This window comes from Podarcis filfolensis (genome assembly GCF_964270895.1).
Source record: "Podarcis filfolensis genome assembly, chromosome: 9".
NCBI classification, from domain to species: domain Eukaryota; kingdom Metazoa; phylum Chordata; class Lepidosauria; order Squamata; family Lacertidae; genus Podarcis; species Podarcis filfolensis.
The window spans coordinates 25,004,769-25,024,976 of record NC_139610.1 but is presented as its reverse complement, the minus strand read 5'-3'; the positions used below and the strand labels follow the sequence as shown (position 1 = coordinate 25,024,976).

At 40.9% G+C, this 20,208-nt stretch overlaps 1 protein-coding gene across 1 annotated transcript in view; it reads right to left on the bottom strand.

The window, feature by feature from the left end:
• SCFD2 (sec1 family domain containing 2) overlaps positions 1-20,208 on the bottom strand; it is a 155,953-nt gene that overhangs the window by 89,612 nt on the left and 46,133 nt on the right. The window contains exon 5 of the mRNA XM_083630377.1: positions 14,728-14,977. Coding sequence (XP_083486503.1) covers positions 14,728-14,977 — 250 coding nt within the window. The remainder of the gene's footprint in view (positions 1-14,727; positions 14,978-20,208) is intronic.

The window sequence follows — 20,208 nt, the reverse complement described above, 5'->3', positions numbered from 1 at the left end:
GCCTCTGTTGAAACAATTCATATGAGCAGGCTATAAAAGGATCTTTGCTCTTTTTAACTGCCCCATATTCATGCGAATTGGATTTCTGTTGGAGGTGCAAACATTTCAAATAGTGTAACAATTTGCAGATATGTAGTACCTCCACATTTTGAAATGCTTTGCTAACTTAAAAAACAACATGAAAAAGAATATTTGGTTTGGTTTTTGTTTGGGGTTTTTTTTAAAAAAGAGTTTTCCCCATTAAGTAATTATTCAGAGTGAACTTTGCAATATTATGCAGAAATTCAGAGAATAATTGGATCCAGACCTCTAATATTCCCAAGCCAAAAAAAGAGAACCATCTTCTTTGATAAACCGGGCTGATAATCAAGCTGCACATTTGCATTATATGCATTTGCTTTACTTTGATCAGTAGTCATTCCTTAAAAGGCAGGCAAACGAGAGCAAAACAAAAAACAAAACCCCAGATCCTTCAGCTTAACTTTCTACTTTGATACACTGAAGATTTAAACCTTCTTAAAGTGATACAAGAGCCATCCAAAACCAATCTAAGAAGTAAATACAGTGGTACTGTGGTTTTAAGAACAGCTTAGTTTATTAACAACTTGGATTAAGAATGCTTCAAAACCGGAAGCAGGTGTTTTGGTTTGTGAACTTCACCTTGGAAGCAGAACATGTTCTGCTTCCTGTTGAGTGTACACTGAGTCCCCACGGCTATGCGAAAGCACGCCTTGGTTTAAGAACACTTTGGTTTAAGGACGGACTTCCGGAACGGATTAAGTTCGTAAACCAAGGTCCGACTGTAGAAACCTCACTCAGTGTTTTCATCTGGTCTGTACTGAAACTTCTGAGTTATGGTTCTCTATCCTGAAGGTACAATACCACCTTCATCACAACACAACCTTAACAAACTATTTGCTGCATTAGTATATTAAACCTCAATTAAAGGAGATAATTTTACACACATACATAGAAAAAGTATCACCGATTCCTATTTTAAACAATTGTTCAGCTAGCACATTCCTAGATACAACCAGTGGTAATTAAAAACAGCAATACTGTTTTTTCATAGATCATAGAATTGCAGAGTTGGAAGGAACCAAAAGGATCATCTAATCCAACCCTCTGAAATGCAGGAATCTCTTGCCCAGTGTGGGTCTTGAATCCATGACCTTGAGATTGAAAAGGAATGCTAGATTACTCAAGTACAAATTTTTGACAGAGGGAAAGATAATAAACCAACATTACAATCCAGATAATATGTGGTGTCACACAGCCACACTCGTACAAATCTCAGATTGCAGGAGCTCACTAGAACAGCAGAAATGCATGTCGGTTCAGTAGAGTCTAGCAGTAACTGTTAACAGCAGGCTAAGCACAACTGCAATCTGTGCCCTTCACTGTATTACTCAGAAGCAACTAATTTAATGGCAAATAGCCTCCCTGGAGATGATTCTAGCAGCTACTTATGAAGTAAGGACTTGCTTATATAATCATTTATGGTCAAATAACTTCTTAATAACTCTAACCTCAAATTAATCAAGAGACTATGGATATTCATGCTTTCTTTGGACCCAATTTACCTTGGAATAACTGACTCAATAAACTTAACAACTGGAATGACATCAGCAGTTATGACGAATTGACAGTCTCAACACATCACGCAACAGGCTATAAAGTCAAAAGAATGGTCTAACTTACACTCAGAAGTGCTAAGACAGAACAGGTTCAGACTGTTCTTTCTCAATTATTAATACACAAATATATATCATTTCATAAGGTCCCAAGAAGATAATTGGAAAGAATACAGCAGATGCAGCTATGTATGTATGAAAAAAGCAGGATATTTCTGCTTCATTTGACAATAAACCAAATCCTCCATAAAACATGCTTGGTGTTAAAACAAGAATGAGGAGCCAGATCAATGAAACACGCTTTCATTTCAGGACTGTAAACCTTAAAAAATCATTATGGAATAATCATGGAAGATTTGCAGCACTAAAGGTTCCAGCAAGCACACAGGATTCTAGGTTACAGATACAGAATATTGTGAATCATGTTAGAAAAAGAATCTCATAGGCATCCTTTTTATTTTGCATTCATGATGATTTGTGCTCATGATAGTATCAAGGAAGTTATACGTGATTCTACTTCCAAGACTATTTACGGCTGCAAAAGTTTACAGGGAGAATTACCACCTTATGACATTTTGCAAAATACACCTGCAAAAAATAAAAGTGTTAAACACATCAGACTGAAAGGATCCAGACATTCTTGAGATTTTCCCGCTTCAGGAAAATCTGTAGCTTAATTCACTGGATAACTGGGACATTGGCCCATGAGTAAATTCAATACTGGGCAAGAATGTGTTATTGTCAGTTTTAATGAGAGTAGGCCTGACCCAAGCCTATCCCAAGCCTGAACTCCTCCTCCAATGAGGACCCCAATGACAGAAAGTCCAAAGGTCTTATGGGGCCTCCTGACTCTAGTGCTGCCCCACAGACTTCCAGCATGTCCAGATATGCACTGGCAGGCCCATCTGCAACAGAGGATTCAGTGGACAGAGTTCCTAATTGGGCCAGCTCTTTTGACTGAGGCATTGGAGGGGGTTGTTGAGCTATCGCCTAGTGCCAGGAAACACTGGTGTCAGAAGGTGCAGGCAATGGCAGCTACCCATCAGTGGCAGCACACTTGAAGGGCTGCAAGTCTCCTTGTGAGTAAGGGGACTCCTTCAGACCAGGGAACCTTGCAGGCTGAGTTAACCAGCTGTAGCAGGGTCTGGGGTCTCAGCTAGACTGGCAAAGAAAAAGAGATTTATATGTGCTGTATATGTGATATAACATTGTGCCACCGGATGGCAATGTGGAGTGCCGTTTTTCTCTTCCCATTTACAACACTTTAAACTGAAACACTTCCTTGATGTGTCTATATCCAGCCTCTGTGACCAGGCTACATAATTCCTCCATTGTAGAATGTTAGTAGCTCCATCAACACAGGTCCTTAGGTCCATGTAACCCATCTTTTGATCGTGGTTTCCACCCCGGACTGACCTCTAGAGCCCTGCTAATACTTGCTATTGCATTCTGCCAACCTCTGGATTGCTCTGCTGTGTTGACTTCAGGCTCGTCTCACAAAGCTGCTATTAGACTATACCCGTTAATGGACTTACTCATTGTTCTTGACCTCAGCTTCTCCTTAAGATCTGACTGCTACCAGACCAAGGCAGGACAGAGAGAAACTCAGCTTTTATATTTACTTAGCTGCCATGGTCACTGCCTTAGAGAATTAAAAATGGTCTTACTTACAAATCAAAATCTGGTTACTCTTCAGAATGAAGGGCATTGATTCTGGGATTGCATTTCTAAGAGTATAAAAGAGCAGAAAAATGCTCATTGGGAGGAAAAGCCCTACAAACTCTCGAGTCACAAAGCTAAAATATAAAAAGGGAACTAAAGTATTGTTGCCCAATCCTTCCTACCAAAACAGGGTCCTCACTGCCATGTGACTATTCTATGCTGCTTGTTAAACTTGCAACAGATCCTCAACTTGTGACCTGAGAGACATTAGGTAGAGTTTTAGGCTAAGCACTGCTACTCACCTCTGGCCAAAGGAGAGAAATCACCCAGATATTTCCAGATTTCTGAAATTTATTTAGTCATGGTTGGTGTCTGGCCTAACCAAATGAGGGGGCACTGTTGCTGTATAGGACACCTCTCTCAACCTCTCTCCTCACTCCCGCTGTATCTTTCTTCCTCTGACCTCTCATTCTCTCTCTCTCTCTCTCTCTCTCTCTCTCTCTCACACACACACACACACACACACACACACACACAATAAATCTTGAGGGCTACAGGTTAGTAAGCCCTGATATAGAAACTTGAAGCAAAGTTTCACAAACTGGAACAATCCTTCTGGATTTGGAATGTCTAGGTTTTATAATGGTAGACTGCAATTGACTCAGTTAGGTCAAACTAGGGCAGGCACCCCCTATCTAAGTAACTGAAGGGGTAATATGAAGGTTGGTAGGAAAGTAACTCAAATAGTTTCCTGAAACCATAAATGAGCAAATGATCCTCTGATATGACTGGTCATTAATTCTTCTAAAACAGTGGTCAGCAAACCTTTTCAGCAGGGGGCCGGACTATATTTTGAAAAAAATAAATAAATGAATTCCTATGCCCCACAAATAACCCAGAGATGCATTTGAATAAAAGGACACATTCTACTCATGTAAAAACACGCTGATTCCCGGAATCGTCCATGGGCTGGATTTAGAAAGTGATTGGGCTGGATCCGGCCCCTGGGCCATAGTTTGCCTATCCATGTTCTAGAAGTACCTTAAAGCAAGTAAAAAGGTAAAGGGACCGCTGACCATTAGGTCCAGACTCTGGGGTTGTGGTGCTCATCTCGCTTTACTGGCCGAGGGAGCTAGTGTACAGCTTCCGGGTCATGTGGCCAGCATGACTAAGCCGCTTCTGGCGAACCAGAGCAGCACACAGAAACGCCGTTTACCTTCCTGCCAGAGTGGTACCTATTTATCTACTTGCACTTTGACGTGCTTTTGAACTGCTAGGTTGGCAGGTGCAGGGACCGAGCAACAGGAGCTCACCCCGTCGCAGGGATTTTAACCGCCGACCTTCTGATCAGCAACTCCTAGGCTCTGTGGTTTAACCCACAACGCCACCCACGGCCCCTAAAGCAAGTAGATGAACATTAATAATGGAAGGATAGGACTTTAATCCTTTACCCAATCAGATCAGGGTCAGAAGCGTCCTATTTAATAAAACCCTATTCATGTGAATAGCAGGGGATCATATTCTGACTTATTTCCTTGGTTTGTTAACCAACGTTAAACCGGAGTTCCCCAGTTCAGATGTTAATGGGGAACTCTGCTTTAATTCACGTCATGATCTTTGCATCAAATCCAGCATGCAAAGGGAGGGGGAAGCACTCTGCCATGATACTTATTCCCAACTTCCACAATCATGGATTATAATTATGAATGGTTTATGGTTTATGAACCATTAATTTCATACATGCTATTTCACTGTTGAAAAACCAAGTCCCAATGAGCTTCAGCAATAAAAAGTGTTGCTAAATCATAAGACAGTTTGGCTCCACATATTCCATAGCAACAATGGAACACTTGTGGTTTCTTATGTTTTAAGTCCCTGCACATCTGCTTTCAACAGAAAACCTACATTTCAGCCCCTAATTTCTACATAAAAACCTGTATGATATGCAAGCTGGGAGGCGGGAGTGGGTGCTGGAATCTGGATTCCATAAAACCTGAAAGGATCTAAATTATACCCAGGACAACTACTGAAGGCATCATCCTACTTCCAGGAAAAAACAGAACCATAGTTGTGCAGTTACAATTGGAAAGGGGGGGGGGATGGTTTTGCCGTTATGAGTATGATGTCATGGTGTCTAGGAGTTGTGGATTGGAGAAATCAGGAATAGAATTGTTCCAGGGGATGATTATTTAGGCACTCAATGTGAATATTTAAATTTTCCAGCTCTTCAAACCTATTGTCATAAACAAGAAGAAAACCAACAGTTCAAGCAGCTTACTGAACAGCATACCATATTGGCTTTCTTAGCAGAAAATACTGAAAGGTAATACCTTCTATAAGCACATTTACAAATGCTACAAAATGTGAAACTGCATGCTAGGCAAGAGCCAAAAAAAGGGTTTTGTTGTTGTTGTTGTTGTTGTTGTTGTTGTAGTAGTAGTAGTAAAGGTAAAGGTACCCCTGATCATTAGGTCCAGTCGTGGCCGACTCTGGGGTTGCGGCGCTCATCTCGCTTTACTGGCCGAGGGAGCCAGCGTACAGCTTCTGAGTCATGTGGACAGCATGACTAAGCTACTTCTGGCAAACCAGAGCAGTGCACGGAAACACCATTTACCTTTCTGCCAGTACCTATTTATCTACTTGCACTTTGACATGCTTTCGAACTGCTAGGTTGGCAGGATTCGAACCACTGACCTTATCAGCAAGTACTAGGCTCTGTGGTTTAACCCACAAAGCCACCCATGTCCCGTTGTAGTAGTAGCATCTCACTGTTTCTGAAGGGGACACACACACACACACACAGAGAGAGTTTCACAAAGTAAGCAGGCAGAAACGAATACTCCTGTTTTAAATATGTGTGAACAGCGTTCTCTGGGATCTTTCCAAAGAAGCCACATGTATGGAAAAGAAAAGGTGAGGCGGGGGAGGGAAAAGCGGAGTTCCTCCTAAAAAGCATGCAGATTAATTTTAAACACAGCTTATTGACTAATTAAAAAGTTTACTTAAACTTAGTTTTTAGGCGACCTCTAAATGCCTGTCTGCTTATGTATTTTGAAAAATGTAAATAGCTAATGGATATTTCGACATATCAGTTTCCTGCTCCAGTTGGCTGACTTGTTAAATTGGCAGGAGTTGAGGGACCAGCAAAGCTAAAAGCATATATCTTGTGTTTTAAATAAGGGGGGCAGACAGACATGTTACAGACACCTCTGTGAAAACTGCCATCCAGTTTAGGGTCTGCTCAGACCAGGTGCTGAAGAGAGGAGTAAACAGTGACACCTGAAAGCATAATAAAAAGTTGAGCTTCTATAGGAATTATGATCTAAATTCCATTTTGAATACCATACTAAAATAGGAGCTGATGTATATTTATCTAGTTTAAAAGCCATGATTTAAGATTACACATTTAAAAAAAAAAATTAACGGCCCTATGTATTATACTGACTTGATCTTAAAATTGGACAGTGTACATTTTGTTATAATGCCATATGCATTGCTCTACTTCCCTTTGGACCAGATCAGCAAGGCGTGTCGTCTGGGCAGCCCAGGACCTCCATGCACACTGCCAGGGCCTGCACCACAGGGAAGTCACTTCCATGCTGCTAATGCAGCAGTTTGACTTCACCCCTGGAGGCACACTCCATTGTCTCTTGAGACAGGTGGATACCAACTGTACTTACTAGGATTTATATTGAGCCTATGAGACCCAAATAATATTTGCTATCTATGAAATAGCCTACAGTCTGTAGGCATTCTTGCCATTAAATACAGACCAAATCTGTATCAAGAAAAACCAAGTCTTAGTACACAGCTAAAGAATCAGATGTCAATTCCCAATTTTAGCATTTTAACTATTTCCTAAAACACAGCACTTGCATGTATAATATTTAGGTTCTCCGCTTTATCCTGAGGGCTCAGGGTGCATTATGGCAAGTTTTCTAATCACACACAGTTTCTTTTTGTGTGCTAGCTTAGGGTGTAAAGGTAAAGGTAAAGGGACTCCTGACCATTAGGTCCAGTAGTGGCCGACTCTGGGGTTGCGGCGCTCATCTCGCTTTATTGGCCGAGGGAGCCAGCGTACAGCTTCCGGGTCATGTGGCCAGCATGACTAAGCCACTTCTGGCGAACCAGAGCAGCGCACGGAAACGCCGTTTACCTTCCCGCCGGAGCGGTACCTATTTATCTACTTGCACTTTCGAACAGCTAGGTTGGCAGGAGCAGGGACCGAGCAACGGGAGCTCACCCCGTTGCGGGGATTCGAACCACCAATCTTCTGATCAGCAAGTCCTAGGCTCTGTGGTTTAACCCACAGCGCCACCCGCGTCCCAGCTTAGGGTGTAACAGAGGCCAAAGAAATTTATCAGCTTAAACCTATCCATGTTTACTCAGAAGTAAGCCCTACTGTGATCAGTGCAGCTTACTGTTAGGCAAGTGGGCATACGATCGGGATCCAAGGTTACAATCCTAAACATAGTTGTGAGTGTAAGCCCTTTTGAACTTACCTCTGTGTAAACATGCATAGGATTTTGCTGAAAAATTATATTTCTTAGAAATAAAATTTTAAAAAGAGATATGCCAGTTAATCCTATGCAAATAGGATGTCATGCACATAGTTAGCTCAAAATTAAGCTCCACTGAGTTCAATACGATTGCTTGTTGTTTTTTACTTCTAGATAAGTATGCCTAGGCTTGCACTAAAAGAAACCCAGTTCTGTTCTGATTTACTTGTATTTACTTCTATTAGCTGTACTAATATTTCAAAGTCTCGATGCCCCCCAGCAACATGTCGTTTCCCCTACCAGATTTCACCTCTTTTATTTAGATTTTAGAAGTAGAATCGCTTTTCCAATAGGAAAAAGAAACTGCATATGTCAACCCTCCGCTCACCATAATGTGACCCAAATTAGTTTTGAGCACAATGTTTTCCTTAACATTAAAATACGATCTAGACGTATCAGAGCCACATCTTTTGTATGGATGGTTTAGCTTTTAATTCAACGTGTATTGACCTTCACAGCACATTATAAAGGATCTCTGATCTAAGGGTTTTCTTGAAGGCTTTGTAATGAGTACATTATGGTTGAAAAGTTGAAAAAACTGTGCATATATATATATATATATATATATATATATATATATATATGAGAATGAGAGAGAATACCTTTGGGGCATGCCAGTGTAGCCGCTTTAATGCAATCTTCTCCTGGGTGCAGGTTGTCCTCAAAAGAGAACTAGAGGCATAATTTTTGTTCCAAGATAGCAGCCATAGGAAGTGATAGAGAATTGGAGGAGGAAAACAGGACTTTTAAATAGGTCAAATAGGCTGCCTTATCAATGGAGTTTGTCTACGCCCAATTGTTCTTAGTACTCAAGATTTTTGTCCACCCCCTTTTTAATAGAGTTGAAATGAATCCCAACCCTTTAGCGCTGTTATTTTTGTATGGTATCATATTGGAAAGGGGAGCCATTTGGTTCTAGACTGGTTCAGCTAGTCTGGGATTTCATCTTTCACTTGTGCTTTTCACCCTCTCGTCAGGAGACAGTAGCCAGCTGGAATCCATTAAGTCTAGGACCCGTGGCATTGTCTCACCTCAGCTATGGGCCTAGGTTCTAGAGTTACCCCAGAGTCACAGCTGATGGGGATAAAGTGAGCTCAAATTCGCATTTTGGCATTGTTTTAAAATTGTGTTCAGCTGTGGACAGGTGTTTCAAAATAAATGTAAATTACACATTTCAAGCTCTACTTTTAAGATCCTATTTTCTTTTATAGCTGCCAAAAGAAATCTTTTAACCAAAGAAGACTGTTTGCCATTACAGTTTACTACAGTGCTTGGCCTAAACCTTTGCTCTTGATTTCTGCTGGAAACAGTGATGAAGAATATAAAGCTGTTACGAATTAGTCACTAGAAAGCCCTGAACGGTTACATTCAAGTATCCATTGCATTTGAATAGCTCGCTATAAACAAACAACTATGAGCAAATGAAACTATGTGGTATGTAATATTTTAGAGTGATGCCAATGAGAAGAGGTATTTATCATCCTGTCACTTTTATTATTTTAGAACATACTGAGAAATTCAGATTAAAGACAACTTATTATGATAGTCATATCTTTTATATATGTATTTGACATTACAACTGGAGCTGCATGCAAGGAGTCCCTGGCAGATCATTCCCAAAAATGTCAATCATCTGCTTGGAGAGAGCAGAGAGGGACTGAAATCTGGATAACCATAACTTTGGCTAATTCTGTGACGAGAACTACATAAGCACAGCCTCAGCTGCTACACGGGCCTTTGCAGTATCAGAAACTGCATGCACAGTTCCTCCACTGGTTGGAAATATGTGTGAGGAAGCCTGCTTCCAAAGACCTAAATGCCTCTGGGTGGATTAGGGTGAAAATGTAAGCAGCTTTCTCCCTTTTTTAAATTTTATTTTGACAAAATAGTACAGTGGTACCTCGGGTTACATGCACTTCAGGTTAAATACGCTTCAGGTTACACACTCCACTAACCCAGAAATAGTGCTTCAGGTTAAGAACTTTGCTTCAGGATAAAAACAGAAATCGTGCTACGGCGGCAGCAGGAGGCCCCATTAGCTAAAGTGGTGCTTCAGGTTAAGAACAGTTTCAGGTTAAGAACGGACCACCAGAACGAATCAAGTACTTAACCTGAGGTACCACTGTAATCATAAATAAATAAGAATAAAAATGTGCACCCCACCACCGAGACCATTCCGTCGTAACTGTCCAAGCTCCCAAAATTTCAACACCTCTTGCGATGGTTTGACCCCTTTCTGTTTTAGCAATACAAATTCTACAAACACCCCCTCTATATCTCTCAAAATCATTTCTCCTGCATATTCCCCGTCTTACCTTAATGGCACATGTTAATTTATCATTAACAGCTATATCGCTAGGCACCTTTCTAGGATTCTTATTTTTAAAAGATTCTTCAAATGCCATCCGTTTCCAGATATTCAATCTTTCTCATAACAAAAAATGCAGATATATTATTACTTCTAATGTGTTTGTACAATGTTAATAAATATGTGAACCAGTGTCCAACTCTACTGTCTCTTTCACTGCTACTGGTAGAGGCTTCTAGTTCTATGTAAACACACATTTGTCATATGCGACAGTATGCACATAATATAGATTTCGCTTTATCCTATACAGATGTAAAGGAAGAACCAAGTATTTATTGAGAGCACATCTGGTTCATTTACAAGAAAACTCTACGGAATTGTCCTTTTCTCTTCCCTCCCCCTCCCCCTCACTCTCACTCACGTTCTAGCAATTGCCATGGATGTTTGAGACTGATACAGCTATTTATTAACGTTAGCCAATGCGGTTGGCTATCTATGTACATCTGCTATGTAGACATGAATGGCAAGGGGGAAAGTGATGGCTCACATTTTCTCTGGAGTCTCCAATGCAGCCACAATAGAAGAAACAATATTTTGTTGAATGTGCCAGAAATCTTATGCAGCGTGGCTGTGCTTTTGTTTGCACGCACACCATATTTTTTTCCATCTGCATTATGTTCTGCAACAGTTGTTTATTTTGTACTTCCACATAAACAGCTGTATTGGATGCTGTACTAGTCTATGTCTGGCAGGATTTGCAAAATGTTACAAATGAGTTATCCACACGATGGAAAAACTGAACAGTAACCTTTTTGTGCTATTTGCCACATGTTCTTTAATCATCTCAGTTAAAATCTCCAGTCCTAATACAAGTACACACACAAATCATGTTTGGATGCAAAAATGTTAATTTGGGTCTTTCCTAATTTTTTTCTTGGGTGGTGTGAAAAAATCTCTCAAAGCTTTCTTGTAATAACATTATCCAATAAGAGTTAAAGAAAATATTTTCAGTACATAGACAAAGGTTAGTTTTTTGTTTTTTTAAAAAAAATAACATGCTGAACATATCTGACTTTAGCTACAAAAGGGCTAGAGGAAGAATGTGCTAGCATTGCTAAGGACCCATAACTACAATGGGCTCTGAATTTCCTTGAAGGTCTTATGTTATTAGCATTCTGCTTCTCTCTTGATGGTCGCCACAGGGGACTTGACTATGCAAGTTTGCTATGGCCACTCTAGCAGTCATAAGCTTACTTTCTAGAAGAAGAGGAGTTTGGATTTGATATCCCGCCTTTCACTCCCCTTCAGGAGTCTCAAAGCGGCTAACAATCTCCTTTCCCTTCCTCCCCCACAACAAACACTCTGTGAGGTAAGTGGGGCTGAGAGACTTCAGAGAAGTGTGACTGGCCCAAGGTCACCTAGCAGCTACATGTGGAGGAGCGGAGACATGAACCCAGTCCACCACTCTTAACCACTACACCACGCTGGCTCTTCTGAGACCTCAGAATTGGAATTTCAAGGTCTGAAAGCAATAAACAAAGATAACCTGAACCCTACTGTCTATGTCAGTTAGGTTGGTTGGCATTCGTCTGTCTTGGAAGACAATGGAGGAGTGACCAATATGGGAGAGACATGTTTTGTTGCAGCTGGGGCAGATGAAGGTATTCAGTTGTGCTGCTGCAGATTCACCATGGCATTTCTTCTCTCTGCGCTCCCCCCAGGGGTCAATTCCTCCTCTGGTCACTGCTATGGATACACAACTTGACTGCCTGCCTGCAGGCACTGTGGTCATCGGCAAGGAATTACCACATGAGCCTTGGATAGCATCTAATAGGTATAGATCTGTTCAAAGTCAGTGCACCTTCAAAAGCACTCCATACGTGTTCATGTGATTCAGACTGTAGGCCAGTTTCTGCAATAACTATCACAACACTTGAAACAGTTACACAGATGTTTGCTCCAGGGCCCAACCTGCTCTGGCACCCTTATAATCCCTACCAACCCCAGTTGATCACAGGAGCCAAGTCAAGCTGTAGAGTTTAATAGATTAAAACACACACCAACCATTACTCTGTTAGTAATTAAACCAAGTGAAGTGTGTGCTAATGGCATCTATAAGCCTCACACAAGTCCTCCCAAGAACAGCAAAACACACGGACAAGAGCCTAATGGGTGTTTTCCTTTTGGTTAGCCAATATTCACATTCAATAAAACATTCAATGTTCATTTTAGAAATGTTACTACTTGCAGTGCCAGAGAAGATAGATCAAGTGCACAAAGCAGTGGTTTACTGAAGATGCCTTTTGAATTTCCAAAGCCGGCATTAAGTACATTGCTCAAAAGGGAGGGGAGCTGCTTTAATAGAGAGAAATGCAGCCAAATTTAAGAACATAAAACAGTTGTAACAATTTCTAAAATTCAGTAGTAACTTTCAGCATATGCTTGGGTGCATCTCCAATATGGCTTGTTCTTGTTGTTGTTGTTTAGTCGTTTAGTCGTGTCCGACTCTTCGTGACCCCATGGACCAGAGCACGCCAGGCACTCCTGTCTTCCACTGCCTCCCGCAGTTTGGTCAAACTCATGCTGGTAGCTTCGAGAACACTGTCCAACCATGTCGTCCTCTGTCATCCCCTTCTCCTTGTGCCCTCCATCTTTCCCAACATCAGGGTCTTTTCCAGGGAGTCTTCTCTTCTCATGAGGTGGCCAACGTATTGGAGTCTCAGCTTAAGGATCTGTCCTTCCAGTGAGCACTCAGGGCTGATTTCCTTAAGAATGGAGAGGTTTGATCTTCTTGCAGTCCATGGGATTCTCAAGAGTCTCCTCCAGCACTATAATTCAAAAGCATCAATTCTTCGGCGATCAGCTTTCTTTATGGCCCAGCTCTCACTTCCATACATCACTACTGGGAAAACCATAGCTTTAACTATATGGACCTTTGTTGGCAAGGTGATGTCTCTGCTTTTTAAGATGCTGTCTAGGTTTGTCATTGCTTTTCTCCCAAGAAGCAGGCGTCTTTAATCCTTGGGGTTGAACCTAACGGCTGTGAGTGGACTTCTGATTGAAAATGATCTTCTTCTTCTTTTTACCTCCGCCTTTCTGCTGCAGCTCTGTGACTTCCAGAAAAGCCACTCCTTTTATCTCTTTCCAAGGATGCCCCTCCACAAGAGAGCCATGAGGAGCTGGTGGACATTTTGAAAAGTTGTGGATAGATGACCCTCCAGAACAGTGTGGGACATGGCATGGGGGGGGGGAGAGACAGCGGAGAATGTGGGGTTCATCAGGAATGGGGGTATGAAAAAAATGCAGGGAACCCCATGCATGACTACAAAATGTCCTCTGCTTACACCAGAACAGCTAGATGCAAATCACTGAGTTCATCCACATACACCAAATGCTTCCTTTAAGCCACAGAATCCACACTAATAGGAAAAAAGCAGGAAGTTACAGGATGTATCCCAAACGACTATATTAACCCCCCATCAAATAAAACTGAATCATAGATGTTGACCTAAGTGGATAGACGTGGAGGCCTTGGTAACGTGGAATTAAAATCTTTTATCCAACACAGAGTCCACACATTGCAGCGGAGAAGGAAGACCCTTTGATACACTTTTGTAGTTTATTACTTACCTGACTGCGCAACCTTGTTTGAGGAGATAAGGGTAGTCACATCATTGTGAGCAACATCATTGGGAGTGGTTAAAAAATATAATTTTTCTGTGTTTTTAAAAAAGCCTAGTTATCTCTACTGCTTCACAACATGTAAACACATAAACGCTTTCTGAACAAAGTAGTTTACTTAGTGCACTAAAATTATTTCCCAATTCTCTTTTCATGCCTGTTCAGATTTTGGACACTGATAGGGCAACAGTTGCTTTAGTGCCATTACTTTTAAAACCATTTTCTCCTAAAAAGAATTATCCCAACTAATTGGGGATCACCTGACGAATGTTGAAGATATCACAAGGCCGTGTAGCCAATTAGATTTGGCCAGTAGGCAACATCATGGAGCCAATTCAGGAGTTCTGGCAATACCTTCTAAACTGGCGCACTGGCCTTTTTGCAGCACTTCTGAAAAGTTGACAGAAAGCAGAGGACACTTTCCCCAGCCCAGAAACATTTGACTACAAAGAAACACCCCCTCCTTCAAGCTTTGCATGAATTACAGCTAGGCAATCTCAACTCTACACTCCTCACTACTTTAGCCCAGCACAGAAAATCATTTACTATGCCATACATCTTTAAAGCCCTGGACATACAACATTGTTTAGTCTGCAATTCTACATGCAATTACCTAGCAGTAAGTCCCATGGAACTCAATGAGGCTTACTTCTCAACAGATGCATATAGAATTGCACTTAATTTGCTAGGATAGGATTTCATTCTCTTCAATAAATGTGTGTGCAATATATTTTATAAATAAATAGTTAAAGCAAGCAGCAGGTATTAGCAGAACCCTGAAAGCCTCAGAATAATTAATCTATTCTTAATTGATGGAAGTCTATAGCTTAAACAGTGTCCAAACAGGCCTGTTCCTTGAACGAGGAAGGGAATCTACACTTACCTGTTATTTTCTGCAATAGGAAAGGCAGTTCAGGCTCGTCACAGATAGACTGGACGAGAGCCTCTTTCACTTCTCTTTCAGCTTCATCCAATTCTTTTCCAGTTTTGAGTTCCCCAACTATGGAGTAAATATACACCAGCAGTACAAGGAAGTCTTCGGGGGTATAATCATCATCTGTCCTGTTCTTATGAGACTTGATGATAGGCAACAATTGGTTCAGTACAGTAGGTAATGTTGACTCCCCAATATTCTGCAAATAGAAAGGCGGTGGGGGAAACAACCACACTGTAAGAATTTGAAGGATGGCTGCATTGTGGTTCACATATTGTTTCACAGAGTACAGCTTAGGTAGGTTCGTCTTTAAATGAGAAGTGAATTAAATTTCTCCCTGATGTTTACAATGAGTTATTGCCCTTCCCCTCAAAGTGACTTTATAGTTGCCTGGATCTGTTTCAGTGTGGGATTTTATGAAAGTGACAGACTTTCTTGGGGCACAGGAACATACCCTCCAAAGTTTCTCTGATGGAAATAGGTTCACCCTATTATTATTATTATTATTATTATTACCCGGCCCATCTGATTGGGTGGCCTCAGCCACTCTAGGTTCATAATAAAACATTAAACATTTAAAAAAGCTTCCCTTTAAACAGGGCTGCCTTCAGATGTCTTCTAAAGGCTGTATAGTTACTCATCTCCTTGGCTCGGGGGTTGTATAGCTCCATACCCTCCAACAGTTCTCTGATGAAAATAGGGATGTCCTAAGGAAAAGTGGGACATTCTAGGATAAAATAAGAAACCAGGGCAGTTTATGTAAATCCGGGACTGTCCTTGGAAAATAGGGACACTTGGTGGGTCTGCAGGAAATTGTTTCAGTACATAGTGGTCACTGATTCTGGACCCAACGTTTTTTTAAAAAATAAAATAGATAAGCCACACATTCTAAAAAAATATTTTATTTCATTGACTACTTGAGCCTTTTGAAAACTAGTGTGCAGCCTGCCATAAGCATAAAAGGTAGAACAGATTACAAATTAAATAATGATAATGTATATCAGCATACAATTTCTGTTTCATTTAGAAAAATAACTGGAAGAGGCAGGCGTCAGGCTGGCAGTGGAAAATAATTTTATGAAGAGTGTAGAAAACCTTTTAACCATATAGATCAGAGTTTTCATGTGCCTTACAGCACAATCCTTTGCACGTCTACTCAAAAGTTAGTCTCACTGAGTTCAGCAAGAGGTAAGGGTGTACAGGATTGCGGTATTAATCTCATAGGTCAAAAACCGCCAGAATTTTTTCTTTGGCAGAGTTGACTTTTTATGCATGAGAATAAACACATGAAGACCCTGAGGAAAGACAATGTTCAAAAGCAGTGGGGAACTCTGCATAAAACAAATTACTACTTCCCAGCACCAGTCTGCCGCCTGACTCTCTCTTGTTTTGCATTGTTGTTCCTACTGATATAAGAATTATATAATTATATACCTGACATGTCTAAAGATGGTGCTTTATATTACAACTGGACAGTGATACATATGAAAACAGGCAACAAGCCAGCTTCTTCAGACTTCATCCAAACACCACAGAGCTTGGAAATTTGCCTCAAACAAAATCCTATAGCAGCTTGTCATTAACCAGCACCTCTAAATGATTTAGGAGCTCTCTCTGATGTTACAAATCAATCAATTACACTGATTGAACAGCCCTGAAAAAACCAACAAGTTTTAAAAATGTAACTACCCGTGACCCAAATTTCCTGCTGGTTATGTTGGCCTCAGGTTAGCCTTGTTTGTCTATCATCAAGGGGTCTAGTAAAAATAATAAAACGAGGGTCAATTCTGTGCTTCTGAAAACCCCCATAAAAACAGTCACACTAGTCCAGGTGGGTCCAGCCAAAATGACTCTCTACCACCTTTCTTTACTTATTGTCACTTGGTTATTTTAGCACGATACAAAGGCAAGCATGAAAGGAGAGGGGTTCCTCTTCTTCTCTCTTCTTGCTAGTCTGTTTTGTATTAAACTGGAACTAAGAAATAATCTACTATCCCTGAAGAAAAAGCGGTGACGTCAGTTTGCTGACTGCTCCAGTTTGGGTTTTGGCAGGTTGGAGGGAATAAGGAAAAAAAATGTATTTCCCAAAGTAAGAAAACAGTTTTATTTTGCAAGATGTTACACATAAATCTAATGTCATCTATTAAAGAACTGAGGGAAAATCAATGCCATAATCATTTTTTAAAAGCCCAAAACTTTATACTTGTGTAGAACCTTATATTATTAGACAAACACAGAGTTCATACAGAAGGTATCCTTCCCTTGATCAAATCTGCTATGAACTTGCACATGCACAATAAATTTCTGGCTCTCATTGGGCCTACTAGTTTTCAAAACTGTGGTAAAAACTGTGCCACCATTCTGACTTTTATTGGGGGTAGGGTGGGGTGAACAATTTTGAAATGTCAGACAGAAAGTATTCACACTTAAACTTCGCATGTATCTGGAGGGTTTGTTTGTAATGCCTACCAATACCTGAACACACATGTTTTATAACTCTGACACCAACATTATTATAGAGTATGAAGCAGTTGTGGGTTAAACCACAGAGCCTAGGACTTGCCGATCAGAAGGTCGGAGGTTTGAATCCCCGCAATGGGGTGAGCTCCCGTTGCTCGGTCCCTGCTCCTGCCAACCTAGCAGTTTGAAAGCACGTCAAAGTGCAAGTAGATAAATAGGTACCGCTCCGGCGGGAAGGTAAACGGCATTTCCATGTGCTGCTCTGGTTCGCCAGAAGCGGCTTAGTCATTCTGGCCACATGACCCGGAAGCTGTATGCCGGCTCCCTCAGCCAATAAAGCGAGATGAGCGCCGCAACCCCAGAGTTGGTCACGACTGGACCTAATGGTCAGGGGTCCCTTTACCTTTACCTATGAAGCAGTTGGATTGTGCCGTAACAAACATTCCAGGCCCTGGACAGTTGTATGACAAATAAATTTGCTCTCAATAAGTTGTCCAGCCTATATCTGGAACAAATAAGAACATCCTCCTTGCCTAACTCTTTATTTCAGAATTCTCCCCCTTTTCTGCTAATTTTCATGAAGACAAATTATTTGTATAATCTACTGGCAAATCACTGACATATCTATGGGAACTGTTAGTATTATGCCAAAATTTAGGAGCTGTTTCAGGACTCGAAATTCTAGGATGGGACTTATCCACCTGTTGAAGGTGACCGGACATGCTTTGTTACTGGAATTTTCCTTACGACCAAATGACACTTTGAGCATAATTGGGGTTGGAAAATGAATCAAGCAATCTCTGAGAAAGTCGAGGATGGAAGGCACTGATGGTAGTACCCGTAAAAGTCAACCCACATGTCCCTGAAACTGAACACTCTATTGCAGTATCATACTAGTAGCATACATGTTGGCAGAAAAGGAAGACACAAGCTAGGCAGAAGCAGATGATCCCCTCAAGTCCTTTACAGGGCAGGTTTTTCATGTATTCAATAGGCAACAGGGGGGAACAACCGGGAAAAGTTAAAAAGTGAAGTTGGTTTCATTTTCTAATCCCTGTTTTGAAAACAGGTTTTAGTGAACAACATTAACCCGTTACTTCTAAACTAAGCTTGATTTATGACACTTATACATATATGTATTTTCTTCCTCTTAAAACAGATCCAAATAACCACCAGTTAAGTAGAGACAACAAGACCTCCATCGGATTAGACTGCACTATCCAGTACTGTCCAGCTACTTTGTAGGAATCAGTGCAACAAAAGCTCTTTCCCATTTCTTTTCTTTGCTCAATGCTCCTTCCCATCCTCCTTCCCCTTTCTGAGTGGCAATTTCCTGCCTCCGTTAAACTTTAAGCTTCTTGATTGTTCTGGTTTCTTCTCAGTGGAACCTGTCAAGATTCTGTTGTTGACTTTATTACACCATAAATGGAAGGCTTAAAAACAAGTGACCCTCCCCTAATAACAAATTAAATACCTATAATTGCCAGATGCCAAATCTTCCAAACTCTCACAGACACGTGGAATTCACCAAGTTGCTTTTCTGGGCAGCATGTCGTTATATTTGTGACTATAGCATATTTGCAAATTAACCAAACATAAAGTTATGGGTACAGTGGTACCTTGGGTTACATACGCTTCAGGTTACAGACTCCGCTAACCCAGAAATAGTACCTCGGGTTAAGAACTTTGCTTCAGGATGAGAACAGAAATTGGGCTCCGGTGGTGTGGCGGCAGCAGGAGGTCCCATTAGCTAAAGTGGTGCTTCAGGTTAAGAACAGCTTCAGGTTAAGAACGGACCTCTGGAACGAATTAAGTACTTAACCTGAGGTACCACTGTATTTTGTTGCAATTGATTGGCTTAGTGTAGGGTCAGCAGGAATAGAAGCTGGCCATTGTTTTTCTTTAAAGCGCTCCTAAGAAGGTTTACAAGAAGCCTGGATTTTGTAGCATGAATATCTGCAAAAGTTGGAGCTTTTAAGTCTACTCATCTGCACTCTCAACCAAGAAGCTGTTATCGATGACCAAGTTCAAACTGCAAACCTCAGCCACCACGAAAGCCTTAGTAATAGCAATGGGTGATCAGTATGAACGAGTAGTATGCACTCAAATATAGCTTCTTTTCTGCTTTTCCTTTTCCCTTCACACAAATAAGTGAGGATTCAGCTTTTAACCCTAACTTCCTAAGAATGTGCAAACCTGTAAATCATGGTTAGTGACTTTTTAATGTGTATTTAATAAATATATACGTTGCAGTTCAAAACATACCATCTTCCCACAGTGCTTTACAACACTGAAAAAAGGTTTAAAGCCACATTAAATATCAGAACTACGCACGAATGATAATAACAGCAGTAAAATATTTCACTTCTTCTGATCCAGTTCCACGATTTAAAGTTGGCTTAACATCCTGACTTGTAAGCCACTAACCACAGTTTCTGGGTTCACAGGTAACAGGAAACGATGGTTAAGAGCTGAATCCCAGCTTGTTCAGCTGCTCCTGAAAAGGGAAGAATGAAGCACTCTCAAAAGAGCTCCAGCCACCAACGGGCAGGTTGTGCATGTCCGGGTTTATTAAATCAGGAACTGATCCTGTGAACCAGACCATAAACTAACCATGAACTAACCATGAGAAAGACTGAGGACATGCAAATGACCTGTGCTTCAGAGAGATCACTTGGAAGGATCAGCTGTGATGTAAGAAGGCCCAAAATAGCAGATCAGAGTGGCACCATCCTCAACTAATCCAACTGTGCTTCAGCCAAACAGTGGTCCATGGCCTTGGGCCTTAATAGGACTAACCACCCCTGCTGAGGAATTTCAGTTAATGCTAGTAAGTTTTATTAGATTTTAAAGTTTTATGATATTTTGAAAGATAAAAACCTCACTGTGTTGAAAGGGTACGTGTTATATGTCCTTTGACCTTGCTGTAAACAACTTTTTCAAATACTGTTCACAGTAGAGGTGCAAAGT